Source organism: Siniperca chuatsi, linkage group LG17 (genome assembly GCF_020085105.1).
Source record: "Siniperca chuatsi isolate FFG_IHB_CAS linkage group LG17, ASM2008510v1, whole genome shotgun sequence".
Lineage (NCBI taxonomy): Eukaryota > Metazoa > Chordata > Actinopteri > Centrarchiformes > Sinipercidae > Siniperca > Siniperca chuatsi.
In genome coordinates, this window is record NC_058058.1 from 26978400 (window position 1) to 26999979 (window position 21580).

General features: G+C 39.8%; 1 protein-coding gene and 1 pseudogene across 4 annotated transcripts in view; one reads left to right on the plus strand and one right to left on the minus strand.

Moving 5' to 3' along the window:
- The window catches only part of lg17h6orf136 (linkage group 17 C6orf136 homolog), a 32234-nt gene extending 12621 nt beyond the window's left edge, over positions 1–19613 (plus strand). For 3 of the 4 annotated variants that reach the window (XM_044171422.1, XM_044171424.1, XM_044171425.1), the window contains exons 2-7: positions 84–330; positions 5773–6453; positions 8091–8179; positions 8284–8484; positions 10133–10202; positions 11648–19613. In XM_044171422.1, coding sequence (XP_044027357.1) covers positions 232–330; positions 5773–6453; positions 8091–8179; positions 8284–8484; positions 10133–10202; positions 11648–11791 — 1284 coding nt within the window. In that variant the 5' untranslated portion in view covers positions 84–231 and the 3' untranslated portion in view covers positions 11792–19613. The remainder of the gene's footprint in view (positions 1–83; positions 331–5772; positions 6454–8090; positions 8180–8283; positions 8485–10132; positions 10203–11647) is intronic. The other variant, XM_044171426.1, reaches the window with a different exon arrangement.
- Positions 1–21580, minus strand: part of LOC122864763 — a 109143-nt pseudogene that overhangs the window by 23980 nt on the left and 63583 nt on the right.

Sequence of the window (21580 nt, forward strand, 5' to 3'; positions counted from 1 at the left end):
CGATTTTAACACTCTGCCTCTAACCAATGTCCTGGTGGAAACTGGCTGTCACTAACTCTGCCCTCTCATCTCTGTGGTCTCAGGATTGTCGCGATAGAGAGCCTGCTGCTGTAGTTGGGCATTGTCCAGAGTCATAAGGTCCTGAGGAGACGGTCTGTGTGTCATTGCGGTGTCCTCCTATTGTGGGTGATGGTCAGCTGGTGACTGGGGTTACCCTGGCCCCTGTGGTGAATGGCTGTGAGCAGAGGGGGCGTTGCCTTCTGGGTGGGTTGTGTCCGCAGCCAAGGCAGAAGGCAACCCATCAAAAAACAGAGCTGGAGTCTCAGTGAGGTAATCTGCTGGATCCTGAGATCCTCTCTTCCATTTCACATTTGACTTGTGTGTTAGACCAACACAGGGTTTTTAAGGCCATTAGGCCAGTGTAATTTTGCATTGAAGCAGCCTTTTTCATCAGTATTGAATATCTTTAAATTTGACCAGTTTTATTACACATATTTCCCAAAAAACTCCAAAGAGGGACTTGGCTACTTGGCAGTGAGAGAATGTTCACAACAGTGCAAGTTCTCACCAACACACCAAGTGTTTCCGGCTTTAAAGGGACAGTTCACCCCAAAATCAAAAATACATATTTTTCCTCTTACCTGTAGTTATATTTATCCATTTAGATTGTTTTGGTATGAGTTGCCGAGTTTTGGAGATATCGGCCATAGACATGTCTGCCTTTTTTGAATAGAATAAAACTGTATGGCAATCTGCTTGTGGTGCTTAAAGCACCAAAAAAATAGATTTGAAAAACTCAACAGCAATGTTTCTTTCCAGAATTCATGACCCGGTTACACAAGATATATAGAAGTTTTTGGCCTCTTTATTCAAATGGCAATGCATTTTGCAATTGGCAAATCAAACTGCCATTTGGTCATGCAATTTTTAAAATTAATTTTGCAATTGGCAATTCAGTTCGATAATGAAACAGCACCCCCAGTCTATTGCATTTACATTTACTTGTCACCATGCTTGTTTGGTGTCAAAATTCAAATGGAAATACAATCTGTCAGTCCTCTCATCAAGGCGGGTCTTACAGCCGGCACTTCACTTCAACCATGCCAACACTGTTCTTCATGATGGGTAAGTTGCTTTCTACCTCAGATAATGTCCATATGTTGAACCTAGAGTTCAGACATTAGTTTATTACAGCAGGGCTGTTGTTGGCATTTTGTTTTTATCTACATCCTCATAAAGTTAGTAGCTTGCTAACAACCTAAGCTAACACTAGCAAAGTAAGCTAACTATCGCTAAGTTTACTGCTGGTTGTTAACTAATTTACAACACTAGCGACAACAACGATACTATCTAGTACTATCTAGTTATTGAGTTTGTTGATGTTTCCTGTTATTTTGATGTTAATATGCAGCATTGATGATATTGGATAAGCAGATGTAGCCCAATAGTTATTTCTTTATGTGTGCTGATGAAGTTTACACTTAGAAAATAACTAGTAATAGTATTACTATAAGTAATAACTGCCATAACAGAAAATCCCAAGGCTTGATATGAACAGAAGTTATGCTATAAATATTTGTCATAATGCCTGCTTTCAATGCAGTTCACCTGGAAGATGTGCTGTAAAGTCAACATTTTTTTTGTGTGTGTGCAATGAAATTCTCTTTAGGTGAGGAAACCAGGCTGAATCAGTGGGTGTTGAACATGAGAAAGAAGTGGACTCCCTCTGGCACTTCCTCCTCTCACTTCACTCTGCAGCGAGCACTTTGAGGGGGATCAGCTCATCACAGGTAGACCGATCAATTCTGAGGCCTGTGCTCATGCAATATGAAAGACTTACTTTTCAGTCAATTCGTAAAACAGTTAAGAATCACTATTAGAGGTCCAGTGTGTAGGATTTAGTGGCATCTAGCAGTGAAATTGCAGTTTGCAACCATTTGAGTACCGCTCGACTCACCCTCCCATTCCAAGTGTGTAGGAGAAACTACGGTGGCTGTGAAACTTGTGAAAAAGCAAATGGCCCTATATAGAGCCAGTGTTTGGTTTGTCTGTTCTGGGCTCCTGTAGAAACATGGCGGTGCAACATGACTGTGAAAGGGGACCCGCTCCCTCTGTAGATATAAACGGCTTATTGTAACGTAAGGAGAAAACAACAATTCTTATTTTCAGGTGATTATACCCTAATGAAAACATACTTCTAAATATGATATTCCATTTCTGCTAATAGCTCCTCCTAAATGTTACACACTGGACCTTTAAGGAACATTTCATAATAAAGTTAAATGTGAGAACTGTGTCATACACACACACACACACACAGTGCACATTTCAGGTTTTGGGTATTACATATGTAAGTCTATACACATGATGGTCCTGCATTGAAGCAAACCTCCATAGACCTGGTCTGACAAGCTGGTATGTATATGATACATATTGCCATCTTTCAAGTCTTCATTAAAGTGTCTTGCTTTAACAGGAAAGTTATCCCCACGGTGAAAACTGAATGACCACAAAAGGAAAACCTGATGTATTGAGCCGTGTGTGTTTGGTACCATGCATCTGGTTGTGGACAAGGGAGACCACGTGGACATCCTCCGTTCTCAAAAGACTTATGAAGATGATGCTACAATCAACTTACAGTTCAGTTTTTCTGATGTAAAGACAGACCCACAGTTTACAGTAGCAGCTTATGTAAATCATTGAAAGATCTCTCCAATTTAGTTAGAGGTTCAACTTCTTTCCTGCGTAGGATTTTCTTTTTGTGCTAACTGATGCGAGATAGTCATTGCATATTTTTTTACAAATACACTTTAAAGAACTGGCAGGCTGGAGTTCAAGGATGAAACAATCCCAGTGCACTAGTTCACACAAGTGAAAAGTGCTTTCCAGTTTGAGATTAACGGGTCTAGATTAGGAAACATCTGGAACTGGCCAACTAGATGTTCACCTGGGAGCATAATATCTCCTGTAATAGACGTGTACTGTTGTTACCTTCTAAATCTTTACTCTTAAATGATAATATCCTGTGGAAATATCCTTTGGCAGCATATTAAAGTAGAGTGTTAATAGCTGCATGGAAATTATTATATTTAGTTGAAGAATGCAATAAATATGAGCCATTGGGAATGTTTTTTTTTTTTTGTCTTCAGGTTGAATAATTTAGAAATAAACAATGAGATTAAACAGAAATGAGTATATTTTCTATAAACTGACTACTTTTACCTGGTTTTGCCACATACCTTGTTAAATGTAACCGGAGACTTCAGTGAATTGTTTTGTGGTTCAGTATATTTGATAAGTACGTACATGACAATTCAGAAAACCAAACTTTCTGTCTCTATTCTGATCCTTGGTTGTGGTTGTTAAGGGACATAATATTCACATTTGTGTATGTTATTATGTATACAAGAAGTTTAAAACAACATTGTCAGAATGAAGATTGTTCATTAAAAGGCCATATTCAAACAAAAATTCCATTAATGTCTTCCTGTGATTTGATTATTGTACATATTGATATTAAACTTAGTTCTGGATTTGTACCATAAGAGAAATCAACTGACTTAGAGCAACAATTTAATAAATGACTTTATTGCACATTAAAAATAGCAGTAAAAATATTTTAGGATCTATCAATACCAAGGTCAAGGTGAGCTTAATTATCCTAAGACAAATGTACATACTGAGATGAGGTAGGTTTTCAGTGCTATCACAAATAGTAATAAGCATCAAGAAATAAAAATAGCTGACATGATAACACACAGCATAGAAATAGTAACATTCATTTTATATGTAAGCGTAGTTTAAGAAGCCAGTGCTGCGTGCAAAGGGAGAAGGCATTAAGAGCACAGATGGTAAAGTTGAACACTGATATGGCTACAAGTGTTATTTTCAATAAAAACATAAAATCTGTCAGCCATCACAGTAATTATGACAGTCTTGGCCAGGCCCTTAGCAAGACAAAGAAATCCTGTAAAGGTCGACTTCAACAATGGAGAAAATGTCAGGCATGGACGCTTCACCATTGTTGGAGTTCGGCTTTAAGGCACTTAGCAATACTGTGTAATACGGTGTAACCTTGACAGATTTAGTCAAAAGGCTCACGTTAATTTCCATCTGCTGTTCCTGAAATGAACATGTAAAAGATAAAACACTAACACAGTAGTAGTAGCTTTTTATTTAACCCAATTTTGTTCATGTTTAATGCACCAAGTTAATATGAAGTTAGCTAATGTGAATAGTGTGAATTCACAAAACCAAATTTCAATGTATCAACACCATAGCATTATTTCTGATTGCCCTCAGGTAGACTCCTCCCTGAGGGCAGGGCTTAAGTAACACAGAGTAGCTTAAATTTCTGAGTTCCCAGACCATTTTCACAATTGAATGACTTCCGGATGGGAGCCGAAACATCTTGATTCTGAAAACAGTGTCCAGATGACTACGACTGAAACTTTTTTTTGTGATGGAACATTCCTGGACGAATGAGGGACTACACAGTCTTATTCTGATTGCATTCAACATATTGCTAAATGCCTTTATTTCCATTGAACTTCATCTCACTCCTTTTCCTTCATATGCACAATGAATGATAGTGAACTGATTGGATTAACCAACTAAATATACATCTGTAAACAGTGCAAAAAATATTGATCTACAAACTTCCTTTGACACTTGCCATTCTGGTTCTTTTACTTGTTGAGAATCTGAGTGTTATGTTAATGCAGGCTCCCCTGAGTGGCAGATAGCCCTGAAAAGGGAGCAGTTGTTGTGAGCAGTTTCATGTAGGAACTATTTTCTTTCTACCGATAGTTCCTATTACACTACACTTGAACTTATCCAGATATTTCCATCTGTTATATTCAAATGAAGGGGGTGTGGTTATATCACAGAGCTGCAGGACCGAACACAGCCTCAGTGACCGACGAGCTAACTAGCCAACTAGCTAGCGGCAGCTACCGTTAACAGCAGTAGTCCTTTGGGGAAAAAAACACCTTTGAAAAACATCCTTTTTAAAATAAATACCTATTTATTTATTTATTGAACTATATTGACTAACTTATTTATTTCAGGATTCATTTCATAGCCATTTTAATTAAGTTTATAGGCATATTTATGTATTTATTTATTCATTTAATATTAAACTAAAATGGGATTCCATACACAACAAGGCCTGTGGATTATCTTGAATAACTGGGTCATAATTTCTGGAAAGAGACATTGCTGTTGAGTTTTTAAAAAAAATTATTGTTTTGGCTTTTTGTACTTTGAGCACCATAAGCCATATAGTTTCATTATATAAAAAAAAAAAAAGACAGACATTTCTACGGCTGATATCTCCAAAACTCGGCCACTCACACCAAAAAACAAGCTAGATGGATAAATAGCACCACAGGTAAGAGGAAAAATATGTATTTTTGATTTTGGGCTAAACTGTCCCTTTTAAAATGGCTTCCTTTTGGGCTACTTTAAACTGATGCCATGAAACAGAGAAGCTTGGCTTTGTACTTAAATATTAATCTCTCTCTATATATATATTTTTGTAGAAACACATTTTACATTTAGAGGTTTTAAACAAAGTACAGAAAAAATTACAAAAACAGCCACACTTGTGTTAACAGTAGAACCCAACCCATACTGGATTTTTGAAGGTGATCGATATTTGAGAGAGCAAAATTATAACAATATATTAGATATTGTTTTTTTTTTTTTTACCATTTAGGTAATAATCAACTAAATGTTAATAATCTTACCAAGTCCTTATTGCTCCTTCAGGCGGTCGACTGGCAGTGGATCTTTCAGACACGCCCCCTGAGCAGTGCATCATGGGCCCTGGCACCGCCCAACAGCCTGAGATATCAGAACTTTAAGCAGCCGGTGCTGTCCCACCCGTTCCAACATGCCAGCCAGCCTCAGAGAGGATGTTACTACGAGGTGGACTGGGAGGAGTCTCTCAGCGTGTGCGTGCTGGTGCGACAGGCCGAGTCAGACGGCCTCCACACCCTGTTGGAGATCCCTCTGTCCGGTCACAATAAAATAGGAGAGCTCCTCGCTCTGGGGGCTCACAAGTCCTCTGAGTTCTCCTTTCCGGTGACCACAGTGGAAGGCAGCAGAGAGGATGACATCAGCGTTGACAGCTTCAAGAGAAACAGTGTCGATGCTTTAAAGAGAGAACATGGCTGTTTCAGAAGCCTGTTTGAGGCAGAGCGGTGTCCTGCACCGTTCATGTATAGCTCTCAGTTTTATTGTTTTCATTGCCCGGGCACAGACCTGGTACCTGGCAGAGAGCTGAAATCCAGGCAGGATATTGGACTTGATAGCAAGCTTGTGGAGCTGCCTCTGCTGCCTCCTACCTCGCTGTGTAGCCATGCAGAGGTAGCAGAGGGGGAGCAGACTGAAGGAGACAGTGAAAGGGAGCAGAAACTGGCCATCATGTATGAAAGACTAAGGATAGAGGTAAGAATGCACACTGTGTTTGGATAAGTAAATTAAAGTTGCACAGGGCAACTTACTGCCTGTCACTGCTGATCTGAAGTAGTTACGTGGTGTTTTCCTGTGTGTGTGTGTGTGTGTGTGTGTGCACCTGTAGGGGCATTGCATTGTATGACAGAACATTTGGGCCACTGTTAGGAAAAAAAATAAAAATAAAGTTGTATCTTTATGAGGACAACATTGTAATAAAGTTGCATTTTTTATTCTAGAAATCTCAGGGTTTATTCACCTAACAGTGGCTTTAATACTCAGTTGTAGGATTTTATGAATCAATTTAATGTAAAAATTGTAGGCATTGTAGGAGTAGGTACTGACATCCACTTTGTACTACATATTTCATAATCATTTTGAAAAAGCACCCTGTAAAACCTAATGTGGCACTACACTTGAACTTAAGCTAACTTTTCACCATATCACCTGAAGGTAGTCACTAATAAATGTAAGAAACACAGTTCTTCCTGTAGGATTACTGAGTTGTGAACAGTTACAGCTCTTACAAGCAGAATCAGAGCTCATGTCATGGCTGTAAGGGGGAGAGGTGCAAACAGGTGACATTCATTCAAATGGGGCAGCGCAAAGTGCCATTACACATGGCCTTCGGTCGTGTTAGTAAATCACAAGCAAATAGCACCGTGCTGCTACAGAGGAGCCTCACACACTTCTACACACACCAGTTTGGTGGGTTATAACTTGGTCGGTATTCTGTATTCAATATTCTATCATTTGCGCCTTTCCAACTTGTTTCAGTTTTTTTCTTGAAATACATTGCAAACTGCATTTGTTGAACTGTTGTTGTCATGCTGCTGTGTGAGACCACTGATGTGCCTGGCTGAAGTGTATTGATTAATCATCACACCCTCTGATCTATATTCCGGTTCACCCAGCCCTTTTGTGCTGAGCACAAATACATGAGCCAAAATAGCAGGTGCAAGGCAGGGAAAGGCCTCACTTATCTTCATATGTTAGAGGTTTTCCCAAAGTGTAAAAAGCTTCTGCACCTCTCCACCACCTCACCTGTATGTGGTTCCGCCTTTTTCTTTTTGCTCACAAACCATAGCCAAACTGCTAAGCTACATAGCTCCTAGTATATTGTTTTTATAAACTCTTAAAACTCTCATTTTAAAACTAAAACTTTCCTACAAATTCAGTGTAAATAAGATGTAACAACGTTATTGTTTTTTTTTCTGATCTGTTCTCCTTTACTGTGCCAAATATATTCCATCCTTCCAATGTTTCAGAACTTTTGGTAACGTTGGCTAACCTTGCTGCCACACACTTTCTGAGATGGCCTCACGTCATAACTCTACTACTGTTTTCACATTAAAACACATTTAGCATGAGCTGGGACAATGCTGTTTGAGAGACAGAATAACTGCATAGTGATATATAAGGCAATGGTATGCAAAAGACATTGCCATAAGAGCTGAATTAACATCTCTTTGTCAACAAAACGGATCATTATAAGCTTCATAAAGATTGAATTTATTGTCAAGCTCTTGTGTCAGATTGCTTTAGACTCATGTACATACAGTGCTAAACTGGTAACTCATTATAAAGCTATACCTCAATATCAGGAAATTAATTTTCTGTTTGTTTTGCAGCTTCCAAGTTTCTTTATGAAGAGCCATGATTACACCATGTACTCAAATGATATGGAATTCATTAACGGCCTCATCAATACCAAGACCAGGTGAATCTGCTCATTCAGTTTGGACTAATGGTGGTACATTATTACAGACAACTCTCTGATTGTGTCACTTCCTGTGTGACCTGACTGTTGCGTATGTTTGCTAGAGGCCGTGTGGTGTACCAGCTCACCCTCTCCCTGTGGCGCCTCCTGTGTCTGTGTTACTACGCTAAGGCTCAGCTGGAGGTGCTGAAGCTCACCAAGCACATGGAGGATGGGACCATTAAGGCTCGCTGGAGGATCAGGGGCCTACCCTTCTACTCTCTGCTGCTGCGCTTCTATCGCAAAGACAAATCTCACCTGTACAGGTAACACACAGTACATCCATACTGGAGCTGGTGCTGTTACACAGCTGTTACTAGGTTTAGTCTGATAAGGGGTTTTAATTTTAAATCACTGTTTTCAAAGTGCAGTATACGGAAACAAGGGTGCAAGATTTCCATCAAAAGTGAATTATTTGTTCAATCATAGTCCAATTATTTTTACCACTAATGCACGTGATTGGCTGTGCTTAGTGACTTATTTCTCTGTAGGGATGGGTGCTGGGCTAAATTATTAAAGACCATATTATTGGTAAGCTCCGACGTTACCGGTTCTTTTATTGGTACTTTTTAACGTTTTGGTGTAATTTATTAACATGCTGCAGCCTCTCCTCTGCTGAGCTCCTCCACATACACACAAACACACACACCGAAAGAAGGCAGCGGACAGCAGAGCAGAGAGGCCACGGTGGAGACAGTGAACCAGCTGAAGTGGCATCCCTAGTTCTCTGTCCAATTATGAAAAAGCAATAGACTGAAGGTTGTTTATTTATTTATTTATTTTTTGCTTGAAAGGTGGGGTATGCGATTCTGGAGAAATCCAGTACCATGACAAATATCATGATACAGAGCGAACAATGACACAGCAATTAATATAACTAATGTTAGCTAGGTTGCTGGTTAGCTTAGCTAGGCTGTGTGTTAGCAAACTGTCACTACAGTTGCTGCTGCAAAGCTGACAGCCAGAGAGGACGAGACGGTTTCCCAGAGCCGGCACAGCAGCTCCAGACAGCGACGCTCACAACTCTCCTGCTGCTATAGCTAACATCACAACAGCAGCACATCTTGGGAAACTAGAAAGTCAGCTGAATGTCCGTGGGCAAGTCATTTAGCGTTACCTGACACACAGATCATGGCTGGAACAGTGCTGTGTGGCTCGGTCCGAGCCTCTTTGTGTGTTTCCCATTTACAGAGCCAGGGCTGTGTACACACACCAGATTTTTTTTTCAGCGCGCACACTGAATGGACAGCTGGCGGACCGTGAGGAGATATTCACTGAATTTGACAAAATGAAGTGTATTGGATTAGAATCGCACACCCCACCTTTAAGGTATGCGATATCTGCAGAAGAACTCTGCCACAGAAACAAAGTGTGTTAATCTGAAAGACAGTGTGCAGTCGCATAAGTTAATATGAAAGTGACAAGAATTTACACCTTTTTTTTTGCTGACTGATTTAGATTCTGGTTATCTTTAAAGTTGATAATAAGTACAGATATTTGTGTTATTTATATTCTAAAATATATTTGAATAGTTAATAGTTACAAGTTTTTTGTTCAGTAAGGAGAGAAATAGGACTCCTTCATCACTAGTAGCATAAGGTAAGATGTTTTATTTTATATTTTTCATGCATAAATTGGTGCCTTTGCCTGGGATAAAAGTCATGGCCAGAATGCACTAAATTGCACCATTTATTACATATTTTTAAAAATAAATCAATCAATTCCGGGGTGCCATGCCCCCGGACCGCCATAGGTGACTTTACGCCTTTTGGCTTCACTGCACAACCTGGACACCAGTAAAAAAAAGTTCAGTCAAAAACATTTCTCACCAGCACCCATGCGGAATGTTGCTTTCTATTGTAGTCTTTTGTCACAATGGTTTATAACTAACTTAATCCATATCATCTGTTATAGGTCATATGATGCATTCTCTACTTTTTACATTGGACAGGATGGACTCATTCACTGTCATAAAGTTGAAAAGGTAAGCAGCTAACTGTGTTTTATGCCATTAGATGCAAAGGGGCAGGGTTCCCAACCTTTCTTCCAACGCATATTGCCTGTTTCAGAAAGTTCCGAAAATTTTTGGACGCAGCCGTTCCCCAATACCACTGTTGGAAAAAGAGTTCCTGACACTAAGGCAATCCAACAGGCAGCATTGTTCAAGTTACTGAAATTTAGTAATTAGATAGTTACTAGTTACTTCTTTCAAAAGTAATTGAATTATTACTGCATGTAAAAGTAATTAGATACTTGGGAAATTAACTTTTGCATTACTTTTAAATGTCTGCTTTAATTCTCTTATTAATGCACACAGTGGAAACAGAATCTGATTTTGGAGAAAAGCAACCTGACGTCATGTTGCAATCAGACTGGTCAAACTGCTTCACAGTCCTGAAGTATCACTGAAATCAGGCGCTGTCCCGGCGGAGTTCATTGACTACACTATGATACTCTCCCAGTTGTGTCCTGGCTTGGATTAGTGTTCCCAGCTTCATGTCTGTCTGCCTTACAGTCTATGCTGAAAAACAGCGATACCAAGAAGCTTCCCTTTGTTTGTGTTCATTTGTTTGAGAGAGAGACAGCGGTGGTCAAGCGACCTATAGACTGAATAAGGAGAGGGACCGTCGTAGCGAGAAAGCTGGTGAATCAGAGAAATAAAACATTGTTTTCTGATTTTTTTCACAGCGGTTAAGTTCTAAAGCACAAATCAACCCGCTGTAACCCCCGCACACTGCTGCACAAACCTGCGGCTAATCTGCTGCTGCAACGCCTGATTTAGTCTGAATGAAGCGTTCGGGTGGCGTTAGATCATAAACCGGGTAACAGGCTGCATTTGTCTGCTGTCCTCTGTAGTTGTCCGCTATTTTCAGGTAAGACAAAAGTAACAAGTAACGAGCCCATTTAAAAATCAGTAATTGTAATTGCGTTATTTAATTTGAAAAAGTTATTTAAAAAAATAGTTGCATGTCTAGTTACTGCCAAATGTAGTGGAATTACAGTACTGCACTCCCAACAGGCACTTTTAAGCATACTCAGGCTTTAGTCTTGTTGCACTTTAAAACTTAAGGCAGTGTTCAAGTCTTCAACCCTGTCTCTCATTGCCATCAGTAGTTGAAATGAATGTGTGAATGTTTGTGCCCTTAACTCTTAAACCGTCAATGTGCTGTCTGTAAGGGCATGTATACATTGGTATACATCATAGCTGGTTGTGGTACTGACAGCATCCCCATGGGAATGCTTGTTTTAACTATTTATTATTATTACTTATTACTTGTTTACTCTTCTGTCCTAAGGTGGTCACTGGAGGAGGGGTTCTTGTTGTTTTTGTTTTGTTACATGGAGCTCACCAAACCAAATTCCTATCAACTACGTTGAAATGGCAATGTATCGGCAAGTATTGACTCTTGATTGTCCTCTGTGTTGCAGATGATGCCGGCTGAGCCCCCTGTCCTGCCCAGAGTAACTTCTCTCCTGGCGGGGGCTCTGGTGGCGCTCCGGGTGCAGGAGCATCGGCCTGCTCTCAACCTGCTGCCCCTCCTCCTGTCTTCGCTACGACAGATCAGAAACTGACCCCAGGACGATGATGAGAGGAATAATGGCCAGTGGAATCAACAGAGTGTCCAAGGTCCACGTGACTCTGAAAAGTTTCATTCATTCTCAACATAGGCACGCATTAAAATGGAGTGTTAAGCTCTCTATCCTAAAATCTCTTAATGATGCCCCTGAATTAAATACGAAGTCAAGACTTTACACTGCTTAGCTATTATTTGAAATAATAAAAAGTGCTTAACCTGAACACAGAACTGGGCTTTTGGTTCCAGGTGTCACATGCTGTCATCCCTGCCAGTCAGCCGCCGGCTGTTGTAATAACAGAATACTGTTTTTTTTGTTTGTTTGTTTGTTTGATTTTTTTTTTGTTTTTCTTTTTTTTTTTAATTTTAAAACTGAAACTACTGCTTACAGAGCAGTCTTTATAAATGCAGATGCAACCATTTTAAATTTGATGTAAAACTCAGCTTTTCCATTGTTTTAACCTGAATACATTATTAAACTGACAACATTGCAGATGTTGCCTAACATCAGAACATACTTCATAAAGACAGGAATCTCAAAGATGTAGGTCTTTTACAACATGAGGAACGTGTGCAACAATGCAAAAGGTAACATTAGGTGTGTTCTCAGGCTCTCGTGTAACAAAGTCCAAAATTTATGATGCAGTACTAACGTCTGCTGCAGCAACACATTTCAGACGGCGCTGCAACGTGACGCTTGCTGCCAAACGAGCAACTACCATTTAAAAGTTATTTTATATTTCGTCCTCTGAAGGAATAGTTCAAAATATGCTGATTTACTTTCCTTTGGAGATTAAGATGAGAAGGTGGATGTCAATCTCATGTCTGTGTTAAAGGAAAATTCCGGTGTTTTTCAACCTGGGTCTTATTGTCAATTCTGTCTATGGGTCACGCTAACTTTGCGCTCTCCACCTCTGTTGTAGAGATTTGGGATACATGGAATCAACAAGCAGTGCGAGCCTCCTAAAGCTTTCTGAATAAACTTCAGTTCAACATAAATCAGAGGTCAATCCAAAGATTGTTTCTAAGTCTGACCCAAAGTAACCAGAAACCCCTGGATTAGCTATTGTAGCTAACTGCATAGAAATCTACTTTCGAGGCAACTTGCTGACTAACTGAACTGCTTGCCCATTCATTTGTGCACACTGGTTCATTTTTGTGACAAACCGGCGTGTGCAATTGGAAAGGCAGCCCAACACTCTAAAACCAACATTAAACTGGGTTGCACTCAATGTAGAGAGTGTTTTATGCTACAGAAAGTAGTAGCAAATGACCCTTTAGGTACGGAGCTTGAGTCAGGGCGTATGTAGCCTAGCTCTGCGTAAGAACTGGAGGCAGAGCAGCTAGTTGGCTGTGTCCGAAGTTCAAAAATACACCTACCAACATGTCTAAAGCTCACTAATTTACACGCTTGTGTCTTGTTAGTTTAGTCTTTACGCAAACACAAATGTAAAACAGACAATTTGTGGTGAACAATAGTGTGCTTGTGTGTCGGTGAGCACAGGTTTTGGTTTTGATCTCTGACGGTACCATACCTGGCAACCTCACTATGACGACGAGACTCCAGGAAGGTGCACACCGTCATTGCACGCAGCTGTTTTTCTAGGTAGTTCCAGAAATAGTTTTAATTCGTAGCGTCAATTCCTCCGAAACCACAAATTGTAATTTTTACATTTCTATTTGTGTACAGGATAAACAATGAGACGCTGTCAGTGAGCTTTAGAGGTGTTGGACAGAGCCAGGCTTTTCTCCTGCTTCTAATCTTTATTATTCCTATCATTATTATATTATTCCTGTCATTATTATAACTATCATTATTATTAATATTACCACTACCATTACATTATTATTATTTAACAATTCTATGTGGATTTTACATTGTGCTACTGTAAGTGCTCTCTCCCTCTCAATTCAATTCAATGGGGCTTTACTGGCATTGGAAACATACACATAAACAGAATAATTATGCTATTAGAATATACACAGATAAGTAAGATAATAATAATAATAATAATAAAAAATTGTAGACTTGCAATTAAAATATAAAAATACAAATAAGTGAAAACTACATTTAGCTCATTGAAATCTGAGATTACATAGTTGAACTGTTTGTAAATGTTTCTTATTTTTTTAATGTTTTACATTGTAGGAGGAAGTGCATCTCTGTCTCAGCCTCACCTGTCCAACAGTGACCACATATTCGGTTTTCTTTTGGTGGCCAGGATTTATTTTGTCTCTCTCTCTCTCTCTCTCTCAACCTAACATGGCAGCGGCAGATGGCCGTCCACCATTGAGTCTAGTTCTGCTCGAGGTTTCAGCTTGTTAAAGGAAGTTTTTCCTTGCCACTGTCGCCAAGTGCTTGCTCATGGTGGGATTTGTTGGGTCTCTGTAAATAATATTATAAAGAGTACGGTCTAGACCTGCTCTATAGGAAAAGTGCAATAAGAACTTCAATTATGAATTGGTGCTATATAAATAAAATTGAACTGAATTACGCTAAGCTAGGCTAACTACGCCCTGACTCCAGCTCATACTGACATGAGATTGATATCCATCTTTTCAACTTACTCTCAGAAAGTGAAAAAGTGCATTTCCCAAAATGTTGAATCATTCCTGTAACTCCACTTCAGTATCCCTATGGCTTCCCGTGGATCAGTGATTTCCAACCTGAGCCTGGACCCAGGGAAGCTGGAGTGTTTGTTAATTTCAGTAGACTGCTTGCAAGATGCAGACTAAGATCATAATCTGTGTTCCTGAACAAAGAATACATTACAAAGTACTTTTTCCAAAAGCTAAATTGTCACAGATAACAATGCCTGATTTCTCAATATCATGCAGTGTTTTTCAAATGAACTCAAAGAGGATTTATGTAACTTAACTAGCCTGTTTGAAGTGGAGTGAAAGAAACTTGCCGAAGTGTGACTCAGGAGGTTTTCATTCATTAGCAGTGGATTCTGCCTGTCTGCCTCCCGCTATGTAGCAGTCTCAGCACACGTAGAATATAGCACAGTTAAATAAAATAATACACAAAGAGTAGTGTGACGTGGGCCTCTCAGCACATATTCATGAACTTTAGCTCTACACAGACTGAAACGTTTGACTCTTAGTATAATTTGAGAAACATGTCTTGGTACAGTAATGGGAAGATTGTGTGGTGGAAGGGTGGATGTGGTACTGTTTGTCAAAGAAGCTATTTTGGTTAAATCTATAAGGTCTATTTGTGTAAACCACTGTTGCTTTCACAGGTATTGTGCATGATGGCATTGTTGTGTCTTTGCTTTACCTCAGTGTTCAGCTCATTTCACTAAATACGCTCGCAGAGGAACACTGGTTAAACTGCATACAGTCGGTATGTACCTTGGTTTTAGGGTCGCGGTTCGGTATGTTTTCGGCACAATAGGGAAAACAAAAACAAAACAATTGAGAATAACATTTTTGTCATTTATTTTGAAAAATGTAAACCTTCAACAGTGGCTCATTGGCCATAATTCTTACTGTAACATTTAATGCACTCAAATACTGGCATATTGTCAATAAGAAAAAATAAATAACACAAATGTCACTAATGCTCTGTCGTAAGACAGCTTGCGCTTGTTAATATAGGGCAGACCTCATATCACAGTCCAAATCTGTAGTGAGAGGCTGCCTGAACGCTGTGAGGAGAAGGACTCGCCTTCCAGTCAGTTTTTGTCTAATCAACACATTCGGGTGATACCATTTTAAATTATGTGTTTCCACAGACATACCCGACTTCAGAACAATGTCAGCATACAGTTTGACACTAATCACTGTCCATTTTCATAACCGGGAAACTGTAATGCTCCCATACAGTGGATCTATATGTCCGGGAGGATCCTTCAGCTCGTCTCTCATTTGTGTTTGCCATTTGGAGGCAGTGTCACTACATGAGCTTGACTAACCTGGCTAACCGGTCTAAGCCAACTAGCATACTACAGCAACTGATAAACAACTGGTTCGCGTGTGCGAGTAGTAGACATAAATATACTATTTAAAACAGTAATTGTTTGGGTCACAGGGCGTACTGAACCGAGGAAGTCGCATATACAAATATGCATACCGTTACACCACTACTGCTTAGTGTCTCAGCTACAAACCAATCCCAGGAGCAGCACTGGGCTGCGAGGAGATTTTTTGCATAGTGACACCCATAACACAGTCCTGACAAATGTAGCGGCTCTAAAATGACAAATATTTTTTTTCTGAGAGACACAAACTCTCTAAAATTACTCTTTGTGTCAGAATTTGATCAATTTGGTCCCAAAAAATTGTGAAAGAGCCATATCACTTTTATCCCGCTCATTTGTGCAAGGAGCCAACAGGAACTCAGCCAGCTCAGCCAGAGGAAGTCTCAAAGGCGCATGCTCTCAACTGGCTCAGCTGGAGAACTCCAGTTAGCATGCTCTATGGGCCCAAAAACACAGAAGCCTGAAAATCTCTTTGCCATATGTTCAAAGTGAGCAACTTTCATAGGAATGAATGTGCCGCCATCTGGAAACAATATTAAGTTCTTCTTGATACATCCATGGTCCACACACCTGACCAGTCACTGTGTGAAAGGGCATAGATGTCAGATTGTCAATTTCTGAGAGTTACAGATGTTGTCGGACACAGCCTTCCTAATTCTTTTGGAAATTTGTAGGGGGAGAGGGTTAGTATGCTTCAAATGAAGAGCATGTCAGTTCGTCAAACAGTTCGTCATACAACTACTCATTTTCTGTGTGAACAATCGAATGCAACACCATGAAGGTCTTTGAGGAGAGACTTTCTGAAAGTGTGAGCTGTTATCCCCCTTTGAACAGTTCATCAAGTCTTGCCTATCTCTATGACTGCATTCTTTTCACCCCGGCCTTTAGATGATCCAACAAGCACTTTGTTTCAAGCATACTGAGGCCTTTACAGATGTTTTTCATACTTAATACTGAAATCTCTCCAACTCTTCATCTGCTCACCACCAGTCTGATGTCCCTCATACCTGTAGGCTATGCCAGCATCACAGTCGCCATGTCACCATGTTGTGTTTTGCTGGGAAGTATAATCAGGATGTTGATTACAGTTATTATTACTTAGAAAAATAGGAATAAATGTAACAAAGGGCCTGAAAAGGAGCTGCAGTTGGTTACCATTAGATAAAGGAAGTGAATGAGCAGTTAATAGTTTATGTTAAAAACAGCAAGACCACACTGACAGAAGGAACCAGTCTGTCACTAACAGTGAAACAAGCTCTTCAACAATTTATTGCTTAGTCACTGCAAGTGACTCAATTGCCAATTAATGCATCTTCACTTGGGTTTTAATACTTTTGAGTTGAAGTCAGTAGCGGGGAAGTCCTAGTTCATTCAAATTTGAGTAAACTAAATAACCTTAGAGCTTAAAGAATAAAGCTGATGTTGTTCTATATTTTTCTTATCAACAAATCCCATGTGCAGATCAAAGCCAATAATGTGTCAGTGCATCTCTCAATACTTTGATTTTCTGAGACCCAAGCCCTTTGGTTCCTACTGACGACGTCAATCTTTAAAAACACCTCACAAATATATAATTTCATGTTTAAAAAAAGGCTCAGTAATTTTTCACTGAGTAAAATTTGTTAAAAAAAAAAACAGGAGGAAATACTGCATTTGTTGGGGACTGTTTTTCAGCGGCGGATTAATCCACATTTGGTGTCCTAGTGAGTATTTGGGGTAGCAAAATAAACTACAGTGTGGTAATGAAGGAACATGTCACCCAGTGGGCAGGGAGTTGCAAAGCCTGGGAGTAGTGTAGATGAAAGCCCTAGCACCCATGGTGTGGAGACGTGAGGTGGGGATGGTCAGACCAGCTGAGGATGAGTGCAGGGAGCAGGAGGGGGTGTACTCCTGAACAAGGTCAGAAAGATAAGTGGGGGCTAGGTTGTGGAGGGCTTTGAAATTGAGCAGAAGGTTTTTATAGTCAATCTGGTATTGGACAGGGAGCCAGTGTTGGATGAGAGTGGGGGTGATCTGGTTGAATGATTTGGGACAGGTAATGATCCAGGCAGCCGAGTTCTGAATGATTTGAAGCCTGTTAAGCAGTTTGATGGGAAGGCCAGAGAGAACAGCTTTACGGTAGTCAATCCGGGATGTGACGAATGCGTGGACCAAGACGTCAGTGCTGGATTGAGACAGGGATGGATGGAGTCTGGAAATGTTGCGAAGGTGGAAGAAAGCAATCCAGGTGATATTATTTATGTGAGGTACAAACGAAAGGGTGCTGTCCAGAGTGACGCCGAGGCTCTTAACTTGCTTGGAGAAGGGTACAGGGAAGCCATCAATGATGATGTGTGGGGTTTTGGTGTTTTCGGCTTTGGAGCCAATGAGCAGGGCCTCAGTTTTGCTGCCATTGAGCTTTAAAAAGTTCCTGCTCATCCAGCTTCTGATGTCCTGGAGGCAGGCGTCAAGGGAGGTAGGAGCAGTGGTGGGTTTAGTAGAGCTGTAGAGCTGCGTATCATCAGCGTAGCAATGAAGTGACTGGTTGGTAGATACATTCATTGTTGGTTTGGCTCTGCGCATGGGATTTGTTGACAAGAAGAAAAATATGGACTTTTGCTAGACTTATTCTTTAACCTTTAACCACCCACTGTTCTACCAACAGAATGCTAGCACTATGTAAACTTTCACACACCGCCAGCTTGTACTATGAAAAGTTACATGATTATGAATAGCCTATGTAATATATGTATTGAAAGTTAGGCTCTAGTCTTTTCTGTCTTTGTGATCATTTCCAAACTGAAAAACCTGTTGTAGAAACAATCCTGGTACAAATCCTAGCAGAGTATACAACTAAAATTATTAAAAAATAAAATTAAAAATACTGAGGTGAGTCTTCAAGGATGTTGCAATCCCATATACTTTTGGTCATGTTAGTGTAAATAACACAAAAAATCTGGATCAGCATGTTAGCAGGGTCACTATGTAGCCTTGTTTGTTTGACAAAATTTGGGCAAATCTTTCTTGTTTGAGGTTGAAGCAGAAAAAGTGTTACAAGCCAGCTGTCACAACAGAAAATGCTGTAAATAGGTAAAGTGATATGTCTGTCATAGTTACTTGCCATTTCATAAATCAATAAATTAAATGACAACAATAAATAAAGTCTATAGTCAAGCTTTGCGAATTTCATTCTTGTATCTATGTAGAAACTAGACTGGAAATTCATTAATCAGCCCTCCTCCAGTTTGACAGCCAGTCAGAGCAGTAGCTCAGTAGCTGGGAACCTCAGAGACGATCTGCTTTGTGAAATGCTGAAAACAAGCTAATTCATTATTGTATTGTCAACAAAAACTTGATGACACAGTGGCTGCTCAGCTATGTGGAAAATGAACGAACTTGACTGACTGAGTCAGTATGAATACATGGTTATAGTATACTGAATGCCTCCAGCCTTAGCAAAGGCTAAAGTTGGACCTGTACTAAATGTGACCATTTGTCATTAATGCTACAGTAAATGCAAAGGAATCTCTGCATAGGAGCAGTTTCTATTGAACTTCTAATTTGGTTGAAGTCGTACCTAAATGAGTAGCTGTACATACTCAGAATGGGTGCTCAAGCATATGGGTTCAGACTTCACTGTAAAGTTTCACACAGCTTGATAATATTTAGTTCTTCTTAAAAGCAAGCAATAAAGCATGCTTTAACAGTAGCTGTTGTTCTCTGGTGTGTATTTATCAGTCATATCTGTATAGAAACATGACTCGTCAGGTTCTGTGTTGCTTAATTTCCACATGTACTGCTGCAATAACTCCTGTGTGAATCCTGGTGTGAATAAAATAAAGATATGATTATCAATGATTGTTTGTGTTATTTAGCATTTGGATGGTGATGTCAAAGTCTGTGTGTGTCCACTTTGGTCAAGAGGAGGATATCGCAACAACTACAGACCAGATTGACATTACATTGCTGTGGTTATTCATTGTCCCAGAGGATGAACCATAATGTGATGATGGCTCTTTAACCTCTGCCACAATTGTCAGGTCTGATTTTCCACTCATACACAAGAAATAATATAATGCACAGATTTGCCTGGTAAGTTACTGATCATATTCATACTACACAGAGGATATACCCTTCCCCTTCTTTTTTTTGGACTTGCCACATATTTTCTCTTGAACAAACTGTCAACTTTATACAAAAGATGTCTCACAATCTAACATTACTAAAAATGTTGCTGAGCACATTCCTGCTCCCAGGCAGATGAACTCTTTTGATGTACATTCATACACTTTTGTATTATTGGGTGTAATGCACACTGCAGACTCTAAGGGCCACTAGTAGAGCTTTAGACTTCAGTTCAGCACTGAAGTCAGAGATGCATCATACTGGAAAAAATACTCATCTATCTAAGTGGTTCTATCAATAACTATGTTATATATAGCACCTTTCAAAACAAAGTTACAAAGTGCTTTACAATAAAAACATACTATAAAAGCAAATAAGATCCAGAACTTTAAGATATAAACATGATAAAATAATTTAAATAATTACAACAAATAAAAAGAAAAAGTCATACGATAAAAGTGAGTCTTAAGAAAACATTTGAAGGAGGATACTGTGTTTGTCTGCGTGAGATCCCCAGGCAGGGAGTTCCACAGCTGAGGGGCCCGGACCGCAAAAGCTCAGTCACCTTAAGTGACGTCGAGATTTAGGAACCATTAGTAGGGCCCTGCCAGAACATCTCGAGCAGCGATCAGGCTCATAGGGAGTTAGCAGATCACAAATATAGGCAGGAGCCTGACCGTTCAAGGCTTTAAAAACAAATAAAATCTTAAAATCAGTTCTAAAACTCAGAGGTAACCAGTGAAGGGCAGCAAGGATCGGTGTAATGTGGTTGCTTCTCTTAGTACGTGTTAAAAGCCTGGCAGCAGCATTTTGTATCAGCTGCACTATTTGGATGTTTCGCCTGCTGATACCAAAATAAAGTGCATTGCAATAGTCAAGTCTGGAAGAGATAAAAGCATGGATGACCTTTTCTAAGTCTGCAGAGGACAGCAATGACCTGATCTTGATTAGCTATCTCAGTTGTGCAAAGCAGGAGTGCACCACTTTAGTCACCTGAGCATCAAAAGGACAATTCAGAATCAAAAATGACACCTAGGTTGCAGGCCTCTTTTCGAACATTATTAGATAAGGCACCCAGACTAAAGAGAGAGAGAGAGAGATTATTAATGCTGCTAGTACTGGGCCCACATGGGGTAGTTAAAATTACCTCTGATTTGAAGTCATTCAATTTCAGAAAATGTTTGGCCATCCAATTTTTAATCTCGGTGTGGCAGGACATAATACAGGATGCATCCGTGGTACCAGGCTTTATCGGGGCATACAATTGGGTGTCATCTGCATAGCTCTGTCATGACTACGTATGATTTGACCCAGGCTTGTATATGGTAAACAGGAGGGGACCAAAAATAGATCCTTGGGTGACACCACAAAATAGAGGACGAGGCATCTACAAGCACTACAGAGAAGGACCTGATAGGAGATAAAGCAATCCAGGGCCACGTCACATCATTCTTCAAACGGTTGATTAAGATATCTTGGTCCACTGTGTCAAGTACAAGTTGGTTTCAAGCAGTAGGTCATTGGTGATTTTGACCAGAGCAGCCTCAGTGCTATGTTGGGAGTGGAAACCAGATTGGAATTTTTCAAAGATTAGATATTTATTCATAAAATAAATCAGTTGAGTGGAGACAACTTTTTCTAAAATCTTTGATAAAAATGGCAGCTTGGAGATGGGTCTAAAATTACTTAAAACAGGG